At 35.3% G+C, this 25,470-nt stretch overlaps 2 protein-coding genes across 4 annotated transcripts in view; both read left to right on the forward strand.

Moving 5' to 3' along the window:
* Window positions 1-7,186, forward strand: part of Smyd3 (SET and MYND domain containing, class 3) — a 14,428-nt gene extending 7,242 nt beyond the window's left edge. Inside the window, exons 8-11 of one of the 2 annotated variants that reach the window (XM_014434135.3) lie at window positions 1,550-1,658; window positions 3,199-3,361; window positions 4,656-4,910; window positions 5,017-7,186. In XM_014434135.3, coding sequence (XP_014289621.1) covers window positions 1,550-1,658; window positions 3,199-3,361; window positions 4,656-4,872 — 489 coding nt within the window. In that variant the 3' untranslated portion in view covers window positions 4,873-4,910; window positions 5,017-7,186. The remainder of the gene's footprint in view (window positions 1-1,549; window positions 1,659-3,198; window positions 3,362-4,655; window positions 4,911-5,016) is intronic. The other variant, XM_067052381.1, reaches the window with a different exon arrangement.
* An 8,318-nt stretch (window positions 7,187-15,504) lies between these two features.
* LOC106689249 (leucine-rich repeat and guanylate kinase domain-containing protein) overlaps window positions 15,505-25,470 on the forward strand; it is a 35,359-nt gene continuing 25,393 nt past the window's right edge. For both annotated transcript variants that reach the window (XR_001344406.2, XM_014434145.2), the window contains exons 1-2: window positions 15,505-15,692; window positions 22,716-23,101. Coding sequence is in view for 1 of the 2 variants with exons in the window: in XM_014434145.2 (XP_014289631.2) it covers window positions 15,543-15,692; window positions 22,716-23,101 (536 nt within the window). In the remaining variant the exon portion in view is untranslated. The remainder of the gene's footprint in view (window positions 15,693-22,715; window positions 23,102-25,470) is intronic.

The raw sequence follows: 25,470 nt of genomic DNA on the forward strand, positions 1-25,470 counted from the left end.
GCCTTTGTTACTTGTTTTTTATTCTTTTCATTGTATCTTTTTATTTTTATTTCTATCATTTTATCTTAACATAGTTTCATTTTGTATCTTTTTAGCCCTGATGAAGCCCTGCAAAGTGGGGCGAAACGTTGGAAAATAAATAGTTGTAAACTATTTATGTTTCACTATTGACCGCAACCCTGACCATCTCCCTATATATCAATTTTTACGGTCAACTATACATACATATATCTTCAATTATAATTTCTTCCTCACATTAATTTAAAAGTTACTCTTGCAGGCTATTCTGCCCAGGTCATTTCCTGTCGTCTGTTATATAACTTAGAGGTCATAAGGCCATGGTATTGACCGAGACATCCTTGGATATACTGATCCAGTATAACTCCACCTAACCAGCTATATAAATGAAATGCAGATTAAAAACTAAGTTTGGTAAAAGTAAACAAAATTTCTGACTATTGAATACTTAGGAGATTGTAGGATAAGCAGGTTTATCTCTGGAATCTTTTGATATTTGCATTCAGTGCTTTTATAGATTAACAATAATTGTTAGACTGACATTAATAACTGGTGTTTAATTCAGGTATTCCCTGGAGTAAAAATTGGGGGATATTACCCAAATTAATTATTATACTGGTAAGCTGGTTCAAATTAATAATGGTAATAATGGAGTGGACTGTATTTAAATAACTTGATATAATGTGGTTTTAAAATGAAATAACCTCTATTCTCATTAAAGTTTTCTGACACAATTTGTTGTAAGGTTTGAGCAAAATAGTTACAATATATATTAGTTGGTTAGTTGTAAATCTGGTTTATTACATTAATTGAAGAAGATTACAGTTTACTTGGTTGATTATATGGAGCTTGATGGTTGGTTGTGATGTGAATGTGATTATGGAAGTAGGGTTCTCTCTTCTCATCCTCCTGCCGCCGCCGCCTCTCTCGCCTGAGTTGAAGGATTTACTCTCTCATCATTATGAGAAGAGACCTTATTGAAGAGTTCTGAACTCTTCTCCTCCGGTACAGGTCAGGGTGGCTTCTTTACTGGTACAGGCCACGATGGCTTCTTTTCTGGTACTAACCCCTTTGTTGTTGGGACCTAGATGGCTGCCCAGGCTTCTTACTGCATATCTTTGCCACTAGATGGCATCATGAATTTCCTTTCAGAAGTGAGTGGGCGCCTTACTTAAACAAAAAAATAGTAAAAAAAAAAAAAAAAAAAAAGTTATTTCATTTTAAAACCATATGATATCAAGTTATTTAAATACAGTCCACTCCATCATTACCAGCAAATAATCAGTAATTCCTTAATTTGAACCAGCAATATAATAATTAATTTGGGTAATATCCCCCAATTTTTACTCCAGGGAATACCTGAATAAAACAACTGGTATCCCTTCATTCAAAGCCTATATTCTTTTATCTAGGTTTGTGGAAACTTATTTATCTCCTGGTTTCTTCAGGTGTAGTTAATTGGTTTCATGCGATTCGATTCAATCTGATTTTTTTAAAAGAATAATATATGAATTTTAGTTTTATTTTACAGATGGTTTGTAGTAAATGTGACTGGAAAGCATCTGATGCTTTTATTGAAAAATATAAAGAGGCCATAGAATTTTGTAATTTTCAACACCAAGAGATGAAAAATGTAGCTTGTATCCTTTTTAAATTACACCTTTCGTAAAAAAATATATATAGTAATTAAATTGAAAATTTAAACCGCTGAGTTTGTATGCTTTACTAATCATTGATTATCTTTGATATCTCAGTGTCTCCAACAGGCCTGCCTGGTTTTTTCTTCTAGTTCATTAATACTAATAGTTATTTCACATACTCTCTTCCCTATTTATAAAGTTGCTGGCTTTTGAGTTTTTATTTGCATATGTCTGACTAATACCTATCATCGAGGTAAGCTGTATATCAATTGATGTTTGATCTCTCTTAACACCTGTTGATTTACTGTAAGTTATTTTCTTTGAGTGGTTCATTGAACCATTGTTCAACATCGTCTATTCTAAAGACCTTTCAATTATAAATCACACTAAAAATAAGTTCAAAACATTAAAACATAAAATTTTTATAATTCATATTTTATTGGCTGACATCCCAACCCATCCTAACACTATTCTCACCACGTATGCCGATGACACATGCCTATTGTCAGTGAATAATGATCCTTCCATTGTATCCCAATCTCTCCAATCCCACATCACCACCCTCGAAGAATGGTGCCAAAACTGGAGGATTAAAATAAATTCCAATAAATCCCACCAAATCACATTTACCCTTCGTCGTAAACCTTTGTCTTGCCCTACAGTATCTTTTAATAATACCCCACTTATTCCTGTTGAACAGATCTGTTACTTAGGACTAAATCTGGACAAACGACTGACATGGAATCCTTATACAAGACTGAAAAGACAGGAAACTGCTCATCGATTCCGACTATTACTACATTTACTTGACAAACGGTCCAAACTTCCAATCCATTACAAAAGACTGATCTACATGACTATTATAAGGCCTATTTTGACATACAGAGTTGAGCTTTGGGGCTCCACTAAACCATCTGATTCCTCTCAAATCCAATCCTTACAGTCCAAGATCCTTCGTAAAATCCTTAATGCTCTTTACTTTGTCACAAATCAAATCATCCATCAGGATCTCAATGTCCCCTATGTTGCCGATTTGGCCAGAACCCGACACCAATCCTTCCATAATAAACTTCCCAACCACCCAAACCAACTCGTTTCTAACCTGGCTTCTCCTTCACTACCTAATAATCCTCCTAGGCGTCTGAAAAGAAGATGGCCTCGAGATCTTCTCCTTTAAAAATGTTTTTGGAGTTCTATCAATGGGTAGATATTTTTATCATGTCATAATATCACTTACAGCAAATTTAATTGATTTGTATATATTTATACAATTGTAAATATCAATAAATAAATTATTAAAAAAAAAAAGTTTATTGTTGATGGTGAGTTCTGAGGATTATTCTGGGGTGGATCTATATAAATAATTGAAAATTATCATATTAGGCATTAATAAGTTTAAGGAAAATAGGCAAGATTTGCCAAACATGCTAATGAAATTTTTTCTTAGACACCATAATAACTTGTTTTAATTAAGAATTTTTAAAAAAATTATATTTATCTTAATTTTTTAAAAAATATTATTTTCTTAAAGTTATTCTAGACCTAGATGCTTGTAAATTGTGTCTAAAAAAAGAGAAGGGATTTATACATCCTGCTAGTTTGGTCCATGCTAAAACATTAGATCTTGCATTTGAAGCTGCAATACAACTTAATTCTTGGGAAGAAGCTATGAAACTTGGATATGAACTGATTCCTGTTTATAGGTATTATTTTTTTTACATATTCAAAGTTTATATCTCTAAAGTATAAAAAAAATATAAAACTATCATTTGGGACTCAGTTAAATCCAAATTAGTTTAGTTTCTTTTTCCTTTCTCTCAAACTTTTTATTTTATTTTTTTATGAACCTCTGCCTGATCATTTCTGACATAAGGGGGAGAGAGGTTACCTACAACCTATTCTAACCATAATGGAGGAGGGGTGATGGTCAAGTTTTCATGTTGTGGGGACAGTACAACATAAAAGTTCTCCCCCACCTCCAGGCCAGATTCAAACCAGGCTGCAGTAACGAGGCAGCTATGGTTGACGTCAACTCCTTTGGCCTCAAGCAGCCTCCCCTTTCTCCCTATGTTTGGTTCCCACTCTCATACTTATTCATTTTACACAAGTTGGCGCCAAAGGAAAAATGGTTTCATTTTCATAGCATCTTTTTAACACATCATTGGTGTATTAATTTCAAATGAAAGTTTTGTTTATTGATTTTCGGTTTATAGTAGTTTAAGCTAGGTGTTAACCCAAGAAGATTCAGAATTTTTTATTTTTGAAGAGAATTTTATTGTTGAAAATTGCCCATCATTTCAGAATCACCTTAAATTTTTGTATGTTTATGACAAGTAATTGTTTGATTGTATTTGCCTTGGTGGCCACTTGATGGAGAAGGAGAGTTGGTTTTATGAATTGTATGGTAATTAACACTTACCAAAATTGGTTTTATTTTTGAGGATTCATAGTCTGCTCCTAGTGATTGTTATGTTTGATTAATGTTTTAAACATTTTCATCCCTTATCAATATGGATGGGACAAAACGTGAGTGAATAAATTCATACATAACTTGAGTTTAAGAATTGGGTATTAGGGCGTTTTCTTCATACTTATACACATTTGACTTTTCTCTCTTAGGCATAGAAACTTCTCTTGTTCCTTTACATTATATTTTGCCTCCCTTTCTTATTCCATAGAATTTTATAGCTTGGTGTTGGGACCTTAAAGATAGTTGCTACAACACATGAGAACTGCAGAAACCCGTTTAGTGTGTTAAAGGTTTGACATACTCCTTTTTTCTTTTTTTTTAATTCACCCCAATTTTGTGTTTAATATAATTGCGTAATCATTTTCCTATAAATGTTTTATATTCTCTCTAAATTTGATTTATCAATAATATATACAGAAGCTCAAATACATCATAGATGTGTATGATATATATGAAAGCGATACTTCAAGATTAATATATAGACTCTAATATTACAGCTATATAGAGAAATATTAAAACCATTTTAGGAAGTTTTATGGTGAGTGCCACCCCCTAACAGGATTACATCTCATGAAGTTGGGGAAAATACTTCTCTATCTTGGAAATGAAAACTACCTTGAAATTCTTGAACGAGCTGAAAAAATCATGCGTGTCACCTATGGTACCAGGCATCAGGCTTACAGGCGAATGCTAGAACCTCTTCTTATACAAGCTCGAGGTCTTTTGGGGCAGATTGTTTGTTAGACTAGAAATTTTGAACAGTCAGATACTTCAATTTTGAGGTAATTTTATGATGTATGATGTTTAATTTAAATTTTAGTGATAGTTTTAATAATAGTTATATTATATACAAATATAATACTATTTTATAACTTTTGTTTGTGACAGGATAATAAGTGAAAGGTAGAAGCTTGAGGGACATGTTAGCAGCCCTGGAAAAAGGAATAATATTGTTGACCAATAATTGGTTATGTATTAGAGTCTGTTGTGTCGTACACAGGCTAAAGCAACAATTGTGGTCGATTGACATAGTATGTTCATTAATCACAAATCTGTTAAGCATTTTATTTCTTATTATTTTAATTTTAAGTCAGTTAGAAACATTGAAAATTCTCACCTTCACTATCAATTCCTAATTGAAAGTTTTGAATAAGACCTGTGATAAGTTTATCATCTGTCTATTATACTGAGTTGTACAGTGTTATACTTTGGGTTCATCACTCAATCTTTGTGAATTAAATGTATTAATATTTTCCCAGAAAATATCATCAAATTATTACAGTTTTGATTACTTTACAGTTGTGCTGAACACTAATTTGCTTATGTTATTTTAATGAATCTAGTCATATTATAAACAATGTTAACCTGTAGTCCATAAGGTGCCACTATTATGAAAATCACTTGGTAAGTTGGAATTCCATCTGCCTAAATTTTTGGGAATTAGGATAGAGATTAAGGGTGATAAATTTATTTATTTATCTCATTAAGTTTAATTCTTTTAAAAGTCCAGACCGAGTATAAAGTCCAAACACTTTATCTCACATTTATCAGTAGGAATTATACTTATAACACTTGCCTGTTATCTCTTTGCTTTCTGTTAAATCTCTGCATTTGTGTATTGTACTATCATTTCATCAGTAATAAACAATGGAAATAATGGGTATTTATTAGTGATATTTTTGCCATTATTCTTTGTTCTTGATAAATTTGTGACTATAATTGTTTATAGGATTCTCAAGAATTTGGACTATAGGGGCTTACCATTTCTTATAGTTGTGAAGTATTTGACCTCAAAGAAAATTCTCTCATTAGAATCATTATCTAGTTTCAAGTTCATCATTTTTTTCATTAACTGAAAAGATACCATCCTGACCTTAGCTATTTATAAGTAGTGACCTAATTTTAGTACAATTGCATCTTTTGTTTCCTAGCTTCAAATTTCATCCAAAGAAGAGTTTAGGATGCAGTACTTAATAAGGAAGACTAGACTAGACTAACAGTTGGGCAAGGAGATGATTTGGTCATAATCATGCTCTAATGCCAGAATTTTCCCTAGTTGAGGATACTCACTTTATGAGGCTGAATGGACTTCCTTATCCATTATAATCTAATCAGGTTAATAAAATTAATGTAATGCATAAAAGTTCCCAAAAATAATATGAAAACTCTTAAATTTGTATTTTATGAGTTTTTTTCTATCAGTCATTGTTTTTATTCTCATTTTATGAATTATCGAAAATATTTAGTGCACATTTTGAGCTTGGCTTATGGGCAGCATTTAGTGATTTTTATCCAGATTTAAGAGAAATACATTCTATGTAGGCAGCTCTGACGTTGCAACACAACCTATACGATTACAGAACTGATATAAGCAATAGAAATTCAAGCTTAACTATGAAAAATCAAAACTTGGTACATTTATGCTATTTCATGAAACCCTCTTTCCAGTTTACTCAGATAATCACCAAGTACTACGAACGAATACATTAAACCTAGCTGAAACTTATTTTCTACAAAGGTTGATATGAGGACCACACAGCGAGACAAAACGTTTAGCTTTAAATTTCCAAATGAGATTAATACATTCAATACTAGATACATGTTCTAAATTACTTCTCAGACAGAAACTTAATGTGTCTACTTATTTACTAAAACCTATATGGACTTACGCTTGACATATTTATAAACCTAATAAAGACACACATCCATAAAATAAAACATTCCAATTACAAATTTTAAGACTAATAATGAATCTACCACCCTATGTTTAAAGTGATACCCTTCTCACCAACCAATACATTCCGAGTCCGACAAATTATGTGTATGTGAATTACAAATGGTTTCATGACCAATTATACAGTACATCAATAAATTTACAAAACTATGGCTACAACTTACATTTCTAGTGTAATTCAGTGAAGGCCAAAGAATTAGGAGGATTCTCTCCTGGGTGCTGTCTCTCTCATGCCTCCTCATGTAATTTTTTTATGTAATTTAGCTCACTTGCTGATTGTAATAATTTTACAGATGGTAATAAAATTGTTATTACAAAAAAATATAGTCTCTGGTTCATTGACCTCAAAAAAATCTGGTGTGATTGCAATGTGTTTGTGTAGAAAGGAAAAAACTATTGCACAGATAAATAATATTTCTATTCAAAGGGACGAGTAGAAATAGACTGAGGCTGAGGCTCTACCCCAAAAGGCACTGAGGAGCTAGAGAGATATGCCTAAAGGAGAATTCTTTTATTGCAAGCTAGCAGGTGAGTAGGGTAAGACAATATATACTGTATAGCTCTGCCATTATGTGAACATACTGGCAGTTGTTGGTATGCAAGAACTTTAAATTAAAGGTTTACATAGTGCAAGTCAGTGGGCAAATAGCAAAGGACAGTTGATACAGAATAGCATTTGCCATTCCATTGTGTGAAAATATATACAAAGGTGTCAGTAGTTGGGGTGCATGTACTTGAAGAATTTTGAAAGTGTTTACACAGTGTTAGCTAGCCGGGTCGTTTGTAGTGGAAGCTGTTAGAGTGTCAACTTTACCTGTCTCATGACTGCAACAGTGCTGGTTGAAATCTGACCTGCGGTGTCGACTTTTTATTTTGTGGTAGTTCACAAAATGGAAACTTGACTGCCCAACATGGTTAAAATAGGTTGGTTATCTCTAGATAGGTAAATTATGATATTAAAAAAAAGAAGATATTCGGTTTGGTGTGCGGTGTTCGAGTACTATAAAACATAACTCAAATAGTAAAAAACTATTTATTATAAGCCAATATTTTGCTCCTATTTGCAGATCTGGAGCCGAAACCCGGGAACTTTAGATACAGGAGTAATATTTGCTTTAAAGAAGATTTTTTTATCGTAGTTTTTCAGTTTCCATTTTTTTTTCTATTCTCTCATTTTTTTAAAATAATGGCTGCCAACAGTATCGTCTGAAAAGCGGTCTTGAACCTGGAAGCTTTAAATCAAAATGGGGTTCAGAACCCACCTCCCATGGAGGTGACTCCACCCCCGGAGATTGCCCCACTACCGGAAGTTTCTCTAGCGTGAGCATACGCCACACTTGAATGGGTAAAAGTACGCACAGCAACTGCCCAAGACTTGAAGGCCGTTTCTGACCTCGAACGGTTTACCGGGGAAACAGGAGAACTGAGCCACTCCATAAAAGGGGAGTGACCGACTAATGAAAATGTGGTGAAGATACGGAGGTATCAAAAGCAGCGATCGTCTGCAGAGTGAAGAGGAGCATCCTAAATCAGACTTAGGCGGACGAAGAGACCCTTTGGAGAGTTATCAAGGAAAGATTAATGAAGGCGTACGGAGGAGGACGGTGGGCCCCAGAGGAAGACATAGTTATGATGATCCGAGAGACTAAGAAACCGAAACAGTCTAGTGGGCAATATGCTGCGGAACTGCTGGCACGCTTTAACAGAATACAAGATAAACTCAGCGAAATGATGGAAACAATCCAGGTACAGGGTCGGATGCAATTCTTATCCCTGGTACTAAAGATACAGTTGGCAAAGGATTAGTAGCTGTTACTTCGATGTCAGCTGATCCAATGTATATAAAGAGATGTATTGAACCCAATAAAATAAAATAAAGCCAGTATTTTACATTAGTCCAAGCGTGTCACATCTTATTCCTTCTCTTTTTTGACACTTTGCTTTCGTCGATACTTCTTTGAATACCACAATAAATTTTAGTATTTGTCGATACTTAACTTTTATATATATAAATAAAACAATAATGTTGAAAAAATAACATAAAAGTAAAGAAATAGAAATGAAAAATTGAAATAAAGGAAGAGAAAATAAAATAATAATCTTTGAAGATTAAAAACAATTTATATATTTATTCCATCAACTAAACTATAATGTTCCTTCTAATGAATTAAAATGAAATGTTTAAGGTAAATACCCTCAGAATTTTTTTTATTGCTTAATGACTTGTTCAATACCACCTGGGGAGGGCTGCCCAAGTTGGCCCTTGGGTCAGTAGGCTGTACCATTGTCCCTTGGGTCCAAAACAAGAAATAGTTACTGTTACCAATAGTTACAGGCCTACAAGATCATGTCTTAGCATATGGGAAATGTATAACAAAATTCCCTGGACTTTATAATGTGATTTGCTCTCTTCTTTAAGCAATAAAATGGTTTCCACCCTTCTTAATTAAATAAATAATAACCTTAAAAAGAAATGGGTTCTGAAATAAATTTAACTAACTAATTTAAAAAAAGGAAGATAAGTGAGCGGCCTTAACACATACATATATATGTATGCATACTTGAAAAACTACGTGAAATAGACAAAGATACCTTATTAGTCGAGTTTAAAGGGACTCTATTAGCAGGGCTGCCACGTTTATTTTTTTTGCGGTCCCTGTTCGGATCCGGCCTGGGGCGTTGACTTTTTTCATTCAGTGGCGATCCCACAAAATAAAAAACTGATCCCAACCATTATTAGGCAGTGCAGGACTCCAATGGTAGTCTTGGCCGAAAAAAAGTTTATTTGAAAGAGCCTATGGTCGCAACTTAATTCAGTGGAAATCCTCTATAAAAGAGATAAACTTTTCATTTGTGAAATATCCACTAAATTATTGCTTTCTTCCATAGCGGAAGGAACATTTCGTCATTGATCAACAGATGATTACCAATGATTATAAAATATTCAGTCTTATATCTAATTAGTACATTTTCAAAGATTTTAAGTCAAATATTACATTATTACACAAATTATTTAAAAATAATTTTTATTTTTAAAGCCCTTATATTCAACGATTCATAAATGATGTTAAATAGTTGATTGTGGAAGACAAGAAAACACAAAAACAACACTTAGAGCAGTAGTTAAGAAAACTTGATCCTGTCGAACCACCATATTCGTTGATTATGATGGCGCTAAGAACGATCATGAAAACCACCATGATAAGTCTCACAAATGCGAACCTCTGATCCTTTTCTATTTCAGGACATTCCGTCTGTGTTTGTGACTCCGATTTTTGTATCAACATTTTGTGCAAAAGTTCTTTATCCCTGCTATCACAGAATATCTTTTTAGGTTTGATAAAACTTTTGTCTTTTTCGAAACTGTTGTTTGGTTGACCCTCTGTTGATTTTTCTTCATAATTGATGGCTTCTTGATTTAGATGTTTTATATTCTTTACTAGATCGGTAGTTGAAAGCGCCAATGCAATTTCCGAGTCAGACCAATCTAAGAGACCTAAATCTATAGACTCTTCCGATGTTGAATGGCTATCATATGGTTTCATGTCATTGGTCTGCATTGGTTCTGATGTTTCATTACTGTCTTCGAAGAGCTCTTCACTTGACGATGAAAGATTTTCCTCAGCATATTGGAAACCACAATAGTCTGCATGAGGCACTTCTTTATCAACTTCAACGTTCATTTTATAATTTGTACCTTGACATGAATTTTGATTCGGTTATCTAGTAACATGTAAAGTGTTATGATGCATGTGCCGATTTTAGATTGCCATGACAACATGATGGTGAATGTACTATAAAAAATATAAAATACTTTTGAGGGATACGATTTTGAGATTTTCGAAACTTAAAAAAAGATCATTGAAGGAGTGTTTCATAAAACTAGAAAAAATAAACTCTATAAGTTTTTATATATATAATTTGATGATTATGATCTGCTAATATGTTTAATGTTTTTTTATACTTTATTTTAATTTTAATCTATAAAATTATTTTTAAAATCCTCTGGTAGTAGTCCTCTAAGTCTTTCATTTATTATTGAAACAACCAGAGAGATGATGCTTTTAGGAACGGAGATGCCATATTCTCCTATAGAAAAAGAAGCCAAGGAGTGATGATGATCTGGCCATAGTCATGGAGGGTTACTTTACATTGACGTTAATAGGGATTTCCCACATTATGTATTAATAAGTAAAACCGTTTATTTAATCGCAAATGTGAAGAGAATAAAAGTTTTTGTAAATGCCATTTAGAATAATTTGGTTAATGAAAATCCATTAGGCCATTCTCAAGAAATTATGCTTATTTTATTGTTCTGTTCAAGAGATACATACCAATGTGAATATTGGGCAACCCAAAATATATTTACTATTTTAAATAGTAGCGACTAAATATAAAATTTAGTAATCTAAATTTTAATTTTTTTTTTTTGGGGGGGGGGCAATTTTTCAATTAATGTTTTCTAAGAACACTTAATAAAAAACTAATTCCTTTTTTTATCAAACATTTTATTTTAACATTATAATATGAAGTTTTATGCAAATACATAATTGTTTTCTAATATAATGATGAAAGTTTTTTATTAAAAAAAAAAATTGGTGACGTCCCAAAGGTTTGAGTAGATTGGTGGACTTGTGTTAAAGTTATCGTTATTTATGTGATTTTCAAAAAAAAAATCCAAGACTAGAAAAGGCAAAAATTTTGAACAAAACATTTTTATTTTTCTGTTCTTATAAAAATTATTGATTTAGGATTGTTGAAGTGGGAATAATATTAACTTTCTTCCTGCCTAAATCGTAAACAAGCACGCAATCTAGAGAGATTGGGCGTTTTTTTACAGTTGGAACCAGTCTCTATTCTTCCTTTTTTCTCCTTTATTTATTCATCAAATTCTTTATTATTTTGTATTTGTCTTTATTATTTTGTATTGTTTAATATGGCCAACAATGAGAACTGGTTATTTATTTACAATAAACAAAATTAAAGATACTTTAGAGGATGATTTTTTTTTTAATAATCCGCATTTAAGCCTTGCAAGACTGTTTCGATGAGGATATGAGCTATCTTATATAAAAGAACATTCGATTCTACATAGTTGTACTAATTTTAATCCAAAAAAGTTTGAGCCCTTTTTGAGAAAATCGTAAAAAAAAAATGTGAAACGTGAAAAATTGATTCCCTAAAGAGGCATTTCCGGTCAGTGGATTTTATCGAAAAAGCTGCTGTCACACCTATATACCTGCCTTAAATATTTTATTTTAGTTTTGTATGTCCTTTCTTTTTTTGAGCCTGGCTGGCCAGATACACCATTTTGCGAGACTCGGGAACCTCAAAACGTGTATTTTCGTTGAAAAGTCGAATTCGAAATTATGCATGATCGCAATACTTTAATATATATTCCATATGTAATAATGATCTTTATTTACCCTGGGATTGATCCCTTTAGAATAATTTACAGGCGTCAAAATTAGGCTTCAGAGCCTTAGAGTAAATTACAAAATAGAGATGAAATTACAAAATGTCATAAAATAAAATAATACAATGAATTTAAAAATATACAAATAAAAACCATAATTAACAGAATCTATAAAATAATGATAAAACGAATAAAATAAAACCACTTGTCATATCATAAAATATAAAATGACTTCTGATAGTAAATAAAAAGAAAACAAAATGATAAAAAATCATATTCACTTACACTAAAAAGTAATTAATGAAAAGATATAATTTCTGCTAGTGTACATATTTACAATTATAAACGAAGATTTAAGACAGAAAATATATAAAGCTTTTTTTGAAACTTTCAATTGTTATTCTTCCGGAATTGGGTGGACAGAAGATAGTCGAAGATACGGGATTTGAAGATTGAAAGGGTATTAGAACTACGAATGAAGGAGGGAATAGAATTCCATATGGAAGAGGAACGAATGAGGAAAGATCTACCAAAGGCTGCGGTTCGATGGGCAGTTACATATAAGTCTGAAAGCCGTGAGCGGGAATGCACTGAGGACTTAAATTGAAGGATATCTGAGATAAAGGAAGCAAGGAAATATTTGCGACGGAAGGAGTGGTAAAGCCACTACAACTCTTCATAAAATCGGGTGACAGAGGTGTCCCTGGGGACCCCAAAGATGAATCGTAAAAAGCAATTATTTAACCGTTTTAATTTTGCTTCGAAATCCCCAGAGACACCCTTGTAAACAACACAGCAATAGTCAAAGTGGGGGAATATTAAGGAAGTAATCAGGAGCCTGCGGGTTTCAAAAGGAAGTAGGTGACGAAGATAATTTTAACGCTTCAGGGTGGAAAAGGTACGACGTGAAATATCGTAGACGTGGTTTTTCCAGGAGAGCGTTTGGTCTATAGTGACACCAAGGTTTTTAACGTATGAATGGAATTGTATGTGAGGGGTTGAGTCATTGATGGAGGTTTATCAGGAACCACTAGGTATTGGGAACGATCGGATAGGAAGGATTGAAACCAGCGGCAGAGTTGGATAGAGGAAGATTTCGTAGTTTGGTAAGAAGGATGTTGTGGTCAACCGAATCAAATGCTTTGGAGAAATCCAGGAGGATAAGGATAGTTAGGTTTTGGTGTTTCATGGCAGTTTGGAGGTCGTGGGTTATTTTAAGGAGAGCGGATTGTGTTGAATGGCCAGGTCGAAAGCCGGATTGGAGGGGATTGATGAGGGAACGTTCTTCTAGGAAGTTTGAGAGTTGGTTTTGAAAGGTTGGAGAGGAGAGAAATAGGGCGGAAGTCATTAGGTGAAGAAGGATTTGGGATTTTATTAAATGGTCGAACTAAAGCGGTTTTCCAATGAGAAGGAAATGTGGCATTTTGCAAGTAAAAATTGTATATATAATAGAGGATGGGAATAAGAACTGGGAGACAGGATTTCAATTTAACAGGAATGTTGTCCGGTCCATGATTGTTGGTATGGGATCTTAGAATGGTGGATAGTAGTTCTTCGTATGATTTGTGGGGAAACAAAGAAGTTTTCAGGATTGAAGGTATTATTTGGAATTTCAGGAAAGGTTGATAGGTCAGTAGCATGGCATGTGACCGTCAGGTGTTATTGAAAGAGAACTGAGAATATTGGATTCTGGTAAGGATAAATTTCGGAGTATTTTCCACTTGGATTTGGGATCAGGAGCATTGGACAGTGCGTGATGAATGTGAAGAGATTTAGCACGTCGAACTGCTAATTGGGTTGCATTGCGGAGTAGTTTAAAATGTGTATAATCTGCAAACAGACAGGTCCGACGAAATTTGTGTCTAGCTGCTTCTCTTTGTTTTATTATTTCCTTTGTTTCCGGAGTAAGCCAAGGTGCAGTTTGATGGCCTGAAGTACGGGTTTTGAGAGGAGCATGGATGTCTAATATAGATTGCAGATGTGAAGTGAGGGTGGAGACCATAGGGTCGATAGAGTTATGAGCGTGAATGTTATGTTATTGAATGAGTATATAGGTAAGTGAATGTTAAAACCAGAGTAAAGATTAATTTTTAAAATATTTAGCATATAAAAGATAAATCATAATGTGTAAATAAAATCATCATTATGAATGAAATAATAAGAAAAAACACAAAAAGATAAATATAAGTTTGATATATATTTTTTTTTTTTTTTTTACTAAGAGATGGTTCTAGAGTGAACACAGGAAAGAATCAGTGACAGAATTCTTTTATCAATTAGTTTTATAGTATAACAACGTCTACAGCATTTGAACTGAAAGTTATAGGACACTGCAAAGTACGACTTTATGAGTTAACGGAACTTGTTCTCTGACTTTCAGCTCATATTTTAGTACCTGCCATGAAGACGTTGATAATTATAGTTAGTCAATTAACGAGTTATTCTCGACGCTAGCTGATGCCATAAGAGGAAGATAAAGAAGAGGAAGAATTAACGAGTTATCAACTTGTTCTCAGAAGGTATAGATTTTGAAGAGGAGGCGAATTTGATTCTGTTAAGAGAATACAAGATTTTGTCACCAATGAATTATGAATTTTTCCTCACGTAGCTACGTAATAAACAAACATTAAACAAATTTTAAAAAAACGATACCAGATATAATTTTAACGAACAAATTTCATGATAAGTTTTTCTCAAATTAATTGAAGAACATATCAGAGTAAAATGTATAACAGAATGTCATAAAACAATGCAACCAATCCACGTTTGCTTTCATAATATAATGAACATCAAACATTAATATATGAACTAAATACCAATTTACGAAAAATAATACATAATTAATAACCAAAAACATTACAAGGAACCAACCCTCGTGAACTCCTAAAAAGTAAAAACAAGAATGTTAATAACAAAGAAGTGACTGAGAATTAATCGTAATTAAAAAAAAAACCTATATCAACAATAAAGTAAGCCCAAGGTTGGATTAACTATCAACCTATGACTTCCCGGATAATACGCGCATTTCGACATTCCTGTCATGACACGCCTTTGGAGGCTATATCCCCGCCCTCTCGGCTTCACATGGCCTGGCAGCTTATACTCTCCATTGTAATCCTCCTCCAATCTTGGAAAGGGATCACAATGATTCGAAAAAAATCGATTCAAGAGACAATTACTTGATCATAATATTCTTTTTTAATATTATATTTGTATGTTACGAACACATGTTACAGTTTGATAGTTAGATTCTAGTCAATTAAAATGGAAGTTAATTATCAAATCGCTCTCTGGAATTATTTTTGGAGCAAGATGGATGGGGAAAAGGCGGAGTGTGATCCAGAAATTCGAACTTTACAGATGCTCGCGTCTATTGGATACAACAGTGCACTTCTCCGTCTCCAAAGTCATTTGGTACGCCAAAAACACAATTATGAATAATAACTGTTAGGTGTTATTTAAGAGAAAGTGTAAAGAGCATATCAGATAAAATAGTTATTGGGGACACAATTTTATTTAATCGAATAATTACACAAGAGATTAATGCTGCAGTTACTTGTAATGGAGATGGAGATTCAGAGCTACAGTAAAAGCTTTCTTTACCGTCGATGGTATTGCTGGGAAGTTATAACTCACTCTGAACCTACCATGAACCCTCTAAAACCTAATACATGCTTAATGTCCTTACCCACTCATTATGTAGGTTAGCGTAATATCGACAGCGACTAGAACAAAATTTTATAAGAGATTGTTCTGATATGTGCTAAGAACGGGTCAGAAACATAAGACTTCCCCAAATCAAATGAAATTGGTATCTATAGCATTCCACAGGAAAATGCACCCACACTCACATTACATTTAGCAACACTTGGTTATTTTAGCTCAGGGCACCTGTAAGTCTGGATTTCCGCCGAAAACTTGAATTCGAAATTTTTCATTTTCGCAATACGTCTCCCTTACTTGATACTACATATTGCAAATAAAAGTAAGTGAAAGTAAAAAGTTTAAAAATTTCCTTATTAGAAGATTTTATGCTATTTTAATTTCATTATTTTTGTTCAAATATGATTTCTTTATCACTTTTACGACTTATTATTTTTACTTTGACTTACATATGTATAGTATAATATATTGTAGTGATATTTTACGACTGTTGTAATATAAATTAACAGAGCAGAGACAATAGAAACCGAACAATAAAATATGAATATTGTGAAAAATAATAAAAAAAGTTGATTAATATTAGTAGTGTGGTAATGGTGGGGGGGAACAAATCCGGCAAGTGGCCCTATTGGTCCTTTTTGCCATCCCAAAGACAAACCAATGGAATGACTCTTTATGTATTTTATTTCTCTATATCGAACCTTTTCGCCTTTCTAATGAAATTCAAAAGGGACTCCCTATCTATAGAGGAAGCCTCATTTCCTTTAATTCTATCAGAGCCTAATAAACTGTATCTTAATGAGGCATACCTACCACAATCTGCTATGTAATGTAAGGCAGTCTCTGGGCCCTGTACGCATAAGCAGCAGGTTTCATCATAAACTACTCCACATATCTTAAGATGTCTTTTAAGTCTGCAGTGACCTGTCAGGACTCCTATTTGTAATCGGAGTTCGTTTCTGTTAAGGCCTAGCAGCTACTTAGTTTTAAAAGTAGAGGGCTTAGTTATAAAATCATGGCCTGTCTCAGCCCTATACAGTCCCTCCACTCCTTACCGGCTTTCTTCCATTTCCAATCAAGAACTACTTTTCCCTGATATCTTTTAGAGATGCCTAGAAATGATTCTATAGGAGAGTGCTCAGCCCCGTTTCTAGCAAGCTGATCAGCTTTTTCATTACCTGTGATTCCCTTGTGTCCTAGGACCCACACAAGCTGAAGCTTCTTTAAGCGCACTAGTGATTCTAAGGCTTGTTTATACTCTCTTATCAAATTAGAGGTTATTGTAGGTGACTCCAAGTCTTGAAGGGCAGACAGACTATCTGAAAAGATGGTGATGCCAATCCTTTCACAGCTAATGACTTCAGGGCATAAAGCTGCTGACAAAATGGCAAACACCTCTGCCTGAAAGACAGTCGAGTGCTTGCCAAGTGGGAAGCTTAGTTCTATGCCTAATTCTTCGATGTAAACCCCTCCTCCTGTTAGTCCTGTCGAATCCATTTGCGATCCGTCAGTGAAACAGAGCAGATAATCTCCTGGGTTTCAACTAAACCCTGTACCCAATCCTCTAACTTTGGGTGTAAGTAACTAATCTTAGTATCTAAAATGGGTGTTTTATCTAGAAGTGGTGAGCGGTATTGTAGTATTGGTAACTCGCTTTCCACCACTTTGGCTATTGTCGCGTAGCCATTAGCTTCTCCTGTCTCTGTCCACTATCTATTTTCTCTCATTCTTAGATAAGCTAATACCGCTTCCCCCTTAATCAATAAGTGGAGTGGTTCTAGGGAAAGCAGAATTTCCAATGCCTTAGTCGGTGTTGTGCGAAATGCCCCAGTTATGCCAATACACGCCATCCTTTGGATCTTACTGGCCATTCGTACATGGGAAGCCCTTTACAGGGCTGTCCACCACACAACACTTCCATAGTAAATTCTCGGTCTTATTATCGCTGTATAAATCCAATGCATAACCTTTGGGTTAAAACCCCAGGTAGTGCCAACAGCGCGTCTTACTTGCCAAAAGGCGGCTCTGATTTTTCTTTAGATTTCTGCCAAATGAGATCCCCAGTTCAGTTTTGCGTCAAAACTAATTCCGAGGTATTTGACCTTTTGGCTTATTTGAAGTTAATTCTCAAACGGAGTTTGAAATATACCCAATTTCCGCTTCCTGGTAAATGGAATCAACTCTGTCTTTGATGGGTTTACTGAAAGCTTCATTTCAGTACACCATGTCTGTACTACGATAGTACTCACGAACTTTCCACTAATGAGGATCACTCCATCGTCAACAAAAGCTTGCGCGAATATCCCAGTATCCTCAAGTCTTCTCAATAAGCTTTTGATAACTAGGCACCATAGCAACGGTGAGATGCAACTCCCTTGAGGGCATCCAGTTACTGCCTGTGCCTGTAGCCTAGTATTGTCTTCCGAAACTACAATAGTTCTATCATTAAGAACAAATCTGACCCATCTGACAATTGTATTCGGGGCAGAAATGTCTAATAAGGCTTTACAGACTGCCTCAGGCCTTGTTTTATCGAATGCCCCCTCTACATCGAAAGAGAGTCCTAGAGCGGACTCCTTATATAATAAGTCCTTTTCAATCCTTCCTACCCAGGAGTGCAGTGCAGCCTCAGTCGATTTTCCCTAGAGATATGCGTGCTATCTTGGATGAAGGGGGTTGGTTGGTAGCAGCTTGCTTGTAAGGAAAACTGCCACCAACTTCTCCAGGATCTTAAATAGAAAGGAGGATAAACTAATGGATCGATACGCTTTAGCGACACTATAGTCCTCCTTCCCAATCTTAAGAATGAAAGCTATTAGTGGTTTCCTCCAAGTCTCTGGTATATATCCTAATGCTAGAGAGGCTGTAAGAAGAGCCCTAATCCGGGGGAGCAGGATATCGAGACCTTCCTATTCTCGGAATTCTCCTACATGGGAGATACCGTCCGTTCCTGGGGCCTTATAAGGCATGAGCTCTACCACTGCCCACTTAATGGCCCCGTCCGTAACGATAGACTCCGCTAATGCCCACTCCTTCTCCTCCTTAGCCTCTCTGAAGGAATCCATGTATGGAGGGTTGTCTGTTGTACTGTGCTGGAAAGTGTGTGTCCATTAAATGGGACAAAGTTTCCTCTAAACTAGAGGTCCACTTCCCATCTGGTTTCCTTAATGCACCTAGTGGCTGTTGACCATTACTTCCTAATAGCTTCATTAAACGAGAGGCTTCCGACGTGCTTTCCATGTTGCTACAGAACTTGTGCCAGCCATCTCGTTTGTGTCTTCTTAATTCTCTTTTATACTTATTGGAGGCAGCCCGGTATACATTCCAGTCCATCTCTAACTTTGTTTTATAAGCTTTATTATAGGCTTTCCTGGTGTCTTTTTGTAGATTCGTCAATTCGGTTGACCACCATCTAACTTTTTTACTAGGGTCCCTTTTCAATGGACAAGCCTCCTCGTAGGCTGATATAACCATTCTTTCAAGTAGGCTAGATTCAATGTCTAGCTGTGATCTGGAAAGTCTTTCCACCACAGAGGGTGAGTCACCTTCCAGCCTCTCTCTGAAGAGACCCCAGTCTGTGTTTCTCTTCACTGTGAGTAGAGGTTTCTCAGCTATAATCTTAAATGAGATCAACCTATGGTCAGACAGTGTTATGTCTGAGTCGACCCTCCAGTCTTTACAAAGGCTTTTAATTCTGCTTGAGGCCAGCGTAATATCTAAAACCTCGTCCCTAGCTCTTGTAACAAAGGTTGCTTCGCCCCCTCTGTCAATTATTTCTAAGTTTGTTGAGGCTAAAAATTCCAGCAAGGCTTCGCCCCGCTGATTGTATCTGTGCTTCCCCACAATAGGTGCTGAGCATTAATATCTCCGCCAATTAAGAATGGTAAATCTACCTCTCTAGCGTACCGGTCTTTTTAAGTATTGGTAGGATGGATCTAATGTCCCTCATACATAAACAGATCCTACTAACAATTTAATCTTATTAATACCAACCTTGATATTTATTACCATGGTCGTGGTGTCTTTGGAGTTAAGCAGAGGGAGAGGCAGCACCTGAAGGTCCTTGGAGACCCAGATGCAAGTCCTCGGATTGTCTTCACATGGGGTTGGGCGGATTATCCTTCCACCTATACCCCCTAATCCGCTAATAGCCTCTCTATAACAGTAAGGTTCTTGGATTAATACAAGGGTCGATTTGATCCCCGAAAGTGACTTGGCTAATTCTGCAGTAGCTGACTTATTGTGTTGAATATTAATTTGTCTTACCTTGATCATTGATGTGGCAGATGAGGAGGAATATAGGAAAGGCTAGCACCTATTGGCGTTTACCCTTCCTTTGCTCCTCCTGAGGGGGTGGCTGCTCTTTGTCGAATAGACCGGCGCTCTCCATACGGTCAGTCGGACCAACTCGTATTTCAGCCGCCAGTCATTAGCTTCCAGCCAGGCGATCATGTTACTATACCTTGAATATTGCTCTAAGGTGGTCTGGATCGTTCTGGTACTCGAGAAGCTGGACCAATCTGCCGGGTTCGATCATCTCGGCTCCCAACCCAATAACAATTTTAGTGGGTCATGGAGCCTCAAACCTTCGGTCTGTGGGAGGTACCCATTCAAGAAGCCAGTCTCTTGTCTCCTCATTAGATCACGTGAGAAGAAACCAACCTGGATCCGCCTGGAGTCCGGAGTTGTCAAACGTCAGTGGTCTCCTCCTAGGCCGTGGCTCATTCATCCTCATCTCGATCACCCCGGTCACAGCCAAGGGCTACTGTACAAGGCAAGCCCAGTACTTTTTGGCTGCCTTTGGGTAGCCTGTTCAGAAGGAGCCTGGCGCCTCAGTCTAATGCCCTCCCTTTCGCCTTTCCTTTGTAAGGCCTCCTCCCTCCTTTTCCTCTTTCTATAGAGCTTCTTCTTTTGTTTAGCCCTGTCTATGTTGGCAGCCTTTGACACCTCTCCTTCCACTCTGGGCATCATGGTGCTCGGGCCAGCCTTATTGTGTCTTACTAGCTGTAGCCTTCCATGATTTGGATTGAAAACAAAACCCTCGCACTCAGTTTAGAATAGATTGGTACCTACAGGATCATCTGCACATTCGCAACCGTGGAGCCTCCGTTTTAGGACAAGTTCCAAAATTGCTTATCAATATCGATCTTTTGTATCGCTATTCCGATAATAATGAATCAAAATATTAATATCAGCCCGCCAAAAACCGGATATATCTTCCTTTCGGTATCACGATAGGATTGAATCCCATATATCAATGCGAACAAGTTCTTGGGATTTATTCTTAAGAGTAAAGTAAATTACTTAAAAGTAATTTAACTATGATAATCAAATTAAAAAGAAAAATTTATAAAATTAAAATTTTCTTAGAGTATGACATTGGAACATGTACGAAGCATCTCTTGACACAAGCGTCTGATGATAGATTCATAGATTTTGCATCTTCAGTATTAAAAATAATATCAGAATATTAGCGTTATGGCACTTTCATGTAACATGAATTCGTTAAACATTACTCTTACATTATCATAAACAATATCGGATTAAGTGTAGAATACACTTGATATGGATTTTTTGTTAAAAAGATCCATTCACTTTGGATCTATATTATGTAGCTTATTAATTTATTGCCTATATTATAAATAACATTACCTGTAGTATTCTGGGTTCACTTACATCGATTAAAATAAACTGTCCTTGAACCAGGTTAGTTCGCAACACTAACAATCGTATTTCAAACAAATTATCATATTTGAGATATCAATAATCGTCAAACATTAATCAATATACAATTTGATATTTTGGAAAATATTCCTGTGTTGTGCCTACTTAACTATCTTTGCCGGGTTTGCTGAGAAGGATTCCCTCCTGATATTTTTGGTTTTATATTTCCCTCTTGTGATATTGTGACATATTGTACATCGACCAACATACTCGCTATAAGTGTCTGTTTCAAAGGTAAGATTAGACAGACACTTATAGCGATGTACGTTGTTGTTCGTATGGTGGTCGATGTACAACATGTCAGAATTTGGTTTTGATGAGGTGAATTTGCCAGGAAGGATTGCTTTCTAATATTTTTTGTGTTATGATCTCCTCTTGTGAGATTGTGACATGTCGTTCATCGACCAATATACTTGCTGTAAGTGTCTGTTTCAAAATTAAGGTAAGTAAGGCAACCAGGGAAGCAAGGAGTGGCGGGTTTCCCCGCAGTTTTCCAATTTTAGGTACTTTTTAAATATTGCTCGCATTTAACTATCTTAAGTATCCTCTTCCGAAGAGGAGACTTCCCGTTTTAACTTAATGTTTCAAAAGTGATAAATGACTGTGGAGGGAGGAGACGTTTAAAAATAATAGGACTAGAAATAGTAGTATTAATAATAATAATAAGAATGTAAACAAAGTAAATTATGGAGAAGATGGTCAGGGTTGCGGTCAAAAGTTAAAAACTATTTTTGTTTCTCTTTTGACCGCTACCCATCTTCTCCATACTTTCAAATTATACGGTCAACTATTTATATATACAAAACAAAGTAACATACAATAAAGAAAAGTTTTCTTTATACTCCAAAGTTTTCTTTATACTCAATTCAACGTTGAGGTTATGCAACGTGGATGTTTATCTTTTTTTAGTATATATTTAGGATTTTCTAGATCCCTCTATTAATACGCATTACGTAGTGACAAAAAAGTTTCACCAACTTAATCTAGTTAATTTAATAGTATTTGCAAATAAATATGTATTAGTAAATTTATGTTTAACTTTTTGAAAAGGGAGAAAACGCCCTGGATTTTGAAGAAAAGGATGAAGACACATACTCCTCAATTCTTGATGTCGATTTGAAAAGTATGGACTTCGAGACGCTACCAGACCTGAATACTTTTATTGCTGACAGTTCACCCGCTGTATTTGATTGCGAAATGGAATCTGATGTGGTTGTAGACGTGGATTACCTCACGTTGCCTCCGAAGTATGAAAAGGACCTCATGCGAATCATGTCCTCTGATGAGGAAGATGACTCGACCACGGTAGAGGATACGTTTTGCTTCGCTTACAGCTATGGCGGTCCGGAGGTGGAGAACACGGAAGGCTGGGACAGGTTGGGTCTTCTTCCTGACCCTTGGGCAGAGGCAAGGCATCCCACGGTACAAATACTAAAGTCAGTAATATTATATAATATGAGTATAATGTAAAAATATTAGGAACGTAAAAGCGTATAATCATTAAATAATATTAGTAATAGTAATTAGTGACGATTATAAATAGTGACTTTAAGAAGTAATAGATAAAACCCTATTACTTCACAATTCACATCGACAATTCACATATTTAGCTTAAAATTCAAAGATAATGAGTTTCGTCTCTTATAATGAATTTCTACTGATACTGGAATATTTATTTATTTTTTAAACCCTTTACATTATGGTGCAAATTATCAGCCTCTTTCACTGTACGTGTGTAAAGCAGTACAAAGTTATAAAAATGTTTTGAAAAAATCTCAAAGAGATGTTGGAAGAATTTTTTGTAAAACCTTGTTTTCCATAAAAATATGCACACTGTTATTGATTTTAACATTTAAATATTTTAAAGGTTTAATTTTTATATTTTCCGTTTGCATCAGAAAATGTATGAAATTGAACTCGTTTATCAATTTTAATCACTGCAAATATTAAATAAAATGTGTTTCCAATAATTTGAGGCCTAGGTTCTCCTAAAAATGTTTAATCAAAATCTAGAAGACATATTTGGGGTTCTATCCAAATGTGTCTTCTTCGACACCCATTTTAGTGTGCCGGCTCACAAGTGTGTCCCCGATCTTAGATTCATTCAATGCTTGTTTCAAAAAATAATCTTTTTTATCAGCCCGATTTCTAACTGAACAGCAATAGGAAGCTGAGTTACCTATCCTACTCCATTAAGTAAAAATTAGAAAGCCTTGGAAAATTCCCATTTTTAAGATTCCTAAATAAACATGGATGTTTTTCAAAAGCTACGAATAAGCGTTTCACTAACATATCAGCAAAAACCACAGATTATAATAAAAACTCGTTTGAATGATAAATAAGTACGTCAGAGGTGTTCTGCAAAAAAGAACTATACTCTGGTTGGAAGGAAGCCTTTTTTGTCTGCCTTTGTTAATCTGAATTGTCATTTTTACTTCCACTTACTTCTATATAAAATATATAGTAAAGAAAAATTTCAGATTTGAGTTTTCAGCAGGAATAAACGTTTTTTGGCCCGTTGCGTCCAAATAACCAAGAATCATGTTGTATCTTTATCTGGTTTTCCCGCCAATATTGTTATGAGTAGAGGGAAAGGAAGGTTCCAAGTAGTGTTATGTGTGCTCATGTTATAATGTTGTGTTCTAATTTAAAGTGTAATAAAATATGTATAATAACGCGTGTGTTATTTACAAAATCGAAACATTCCAATATAGTAAATCGCAAAATGTTTTGTGTATGTATGTGAACATCCTACCTCATAAACGAAAGCCTGTACTAAACTCAAATTACATATTTAAGGTTAACATTTCTTTACTTTTGGTCTCCCACACTGTCTCTGGCTTTAGCCGGAAGTACGAATAAGAGACCAGGTAGTGGATTTGAGCATTGCGATGCGTAAGGATGGCGGAAATATTGTTATTAGTGTTTGACGAAAACCATTTCATATTTCCCTACAGACCTTAATGAAAAGTTAAATGTTCTACCAATTGGCCCATATTAACATTAACTATACGCAATTGTTTGTGGAAAGTTGGACTAACTTATTTTCGCCTTTAAAATGAACTTCAGCAACTGCGCTTAACGAAGATTTCACAGATAACAGTGAAGCGGGCGCAAATATGAGGACACAAATTTAAATTCTGTTATGTTTTCAGTCGAGTCTTATTTTTGCGTTTACTACGATTGTAGGCGCCAAAAAAAGGAGCTTGGTATACTTTCATAGTTTTTGTTCTCTTCAATGCAGTCTAGATGTTGGGATACGAAGGTATGGGCAGGTATCTTCTCAGGAAGACGGATTCTAATCCTTATTGTAGACTGTAATCTCACTGTAGTTTTTTTCTGATCCCTCTGACACTGAGGCGCGACAGGGAGTGGAAATGGGAAAAGGGAATTTAAGGACGGTTGAAAGGGTGATGTTAACTGGGTTAATTTGAATTTTCCTACCCTACTACCTCGCAACATGGGGTGAGAGAACAAATAAAGGATCAAATGAAGTGGGGAGATTACCAACAAATTACTATGTTTCCGTGTGATATGCTGTTGTAGTGGACACGTCTGTAGAATGAACGATACCAGAAACGCCAGGTGTATTTAGGAGCTAGGCCGGAAGGAAGACGGCCTCGTGGCAGACCCAGGTGCATTTATTCTGAGTACATTGCAAAATTAGGGGCAGCAAGAGGACGTACCATTCCGGAGATGAAAACACAAGCCAGAGACAGGGACTGAGCTAGATAGGCTGAGACTGCAACTCCACGCTTAACAGCACACAGGAGTTAGAGCAAGAAGAAGTGATGTGCTGTTGTTC

This window comes from Halyomorpha halys, unplaced genomic scaffold (assembly GCF_000696795.3).
Source record: "Halyomorpha halys isolate HHAL.00 unplaced genomic scaffold, Hhal_1.1 Scaffold1311.1, whole genome shotgun sequence".
NCBI classification, from domain to species: Eukaryota; Metazoa; Arthropoda; class Insecta; order Hemiptera; family Pentatomidae; genus Halyomorpha; species Halyomorpha halys.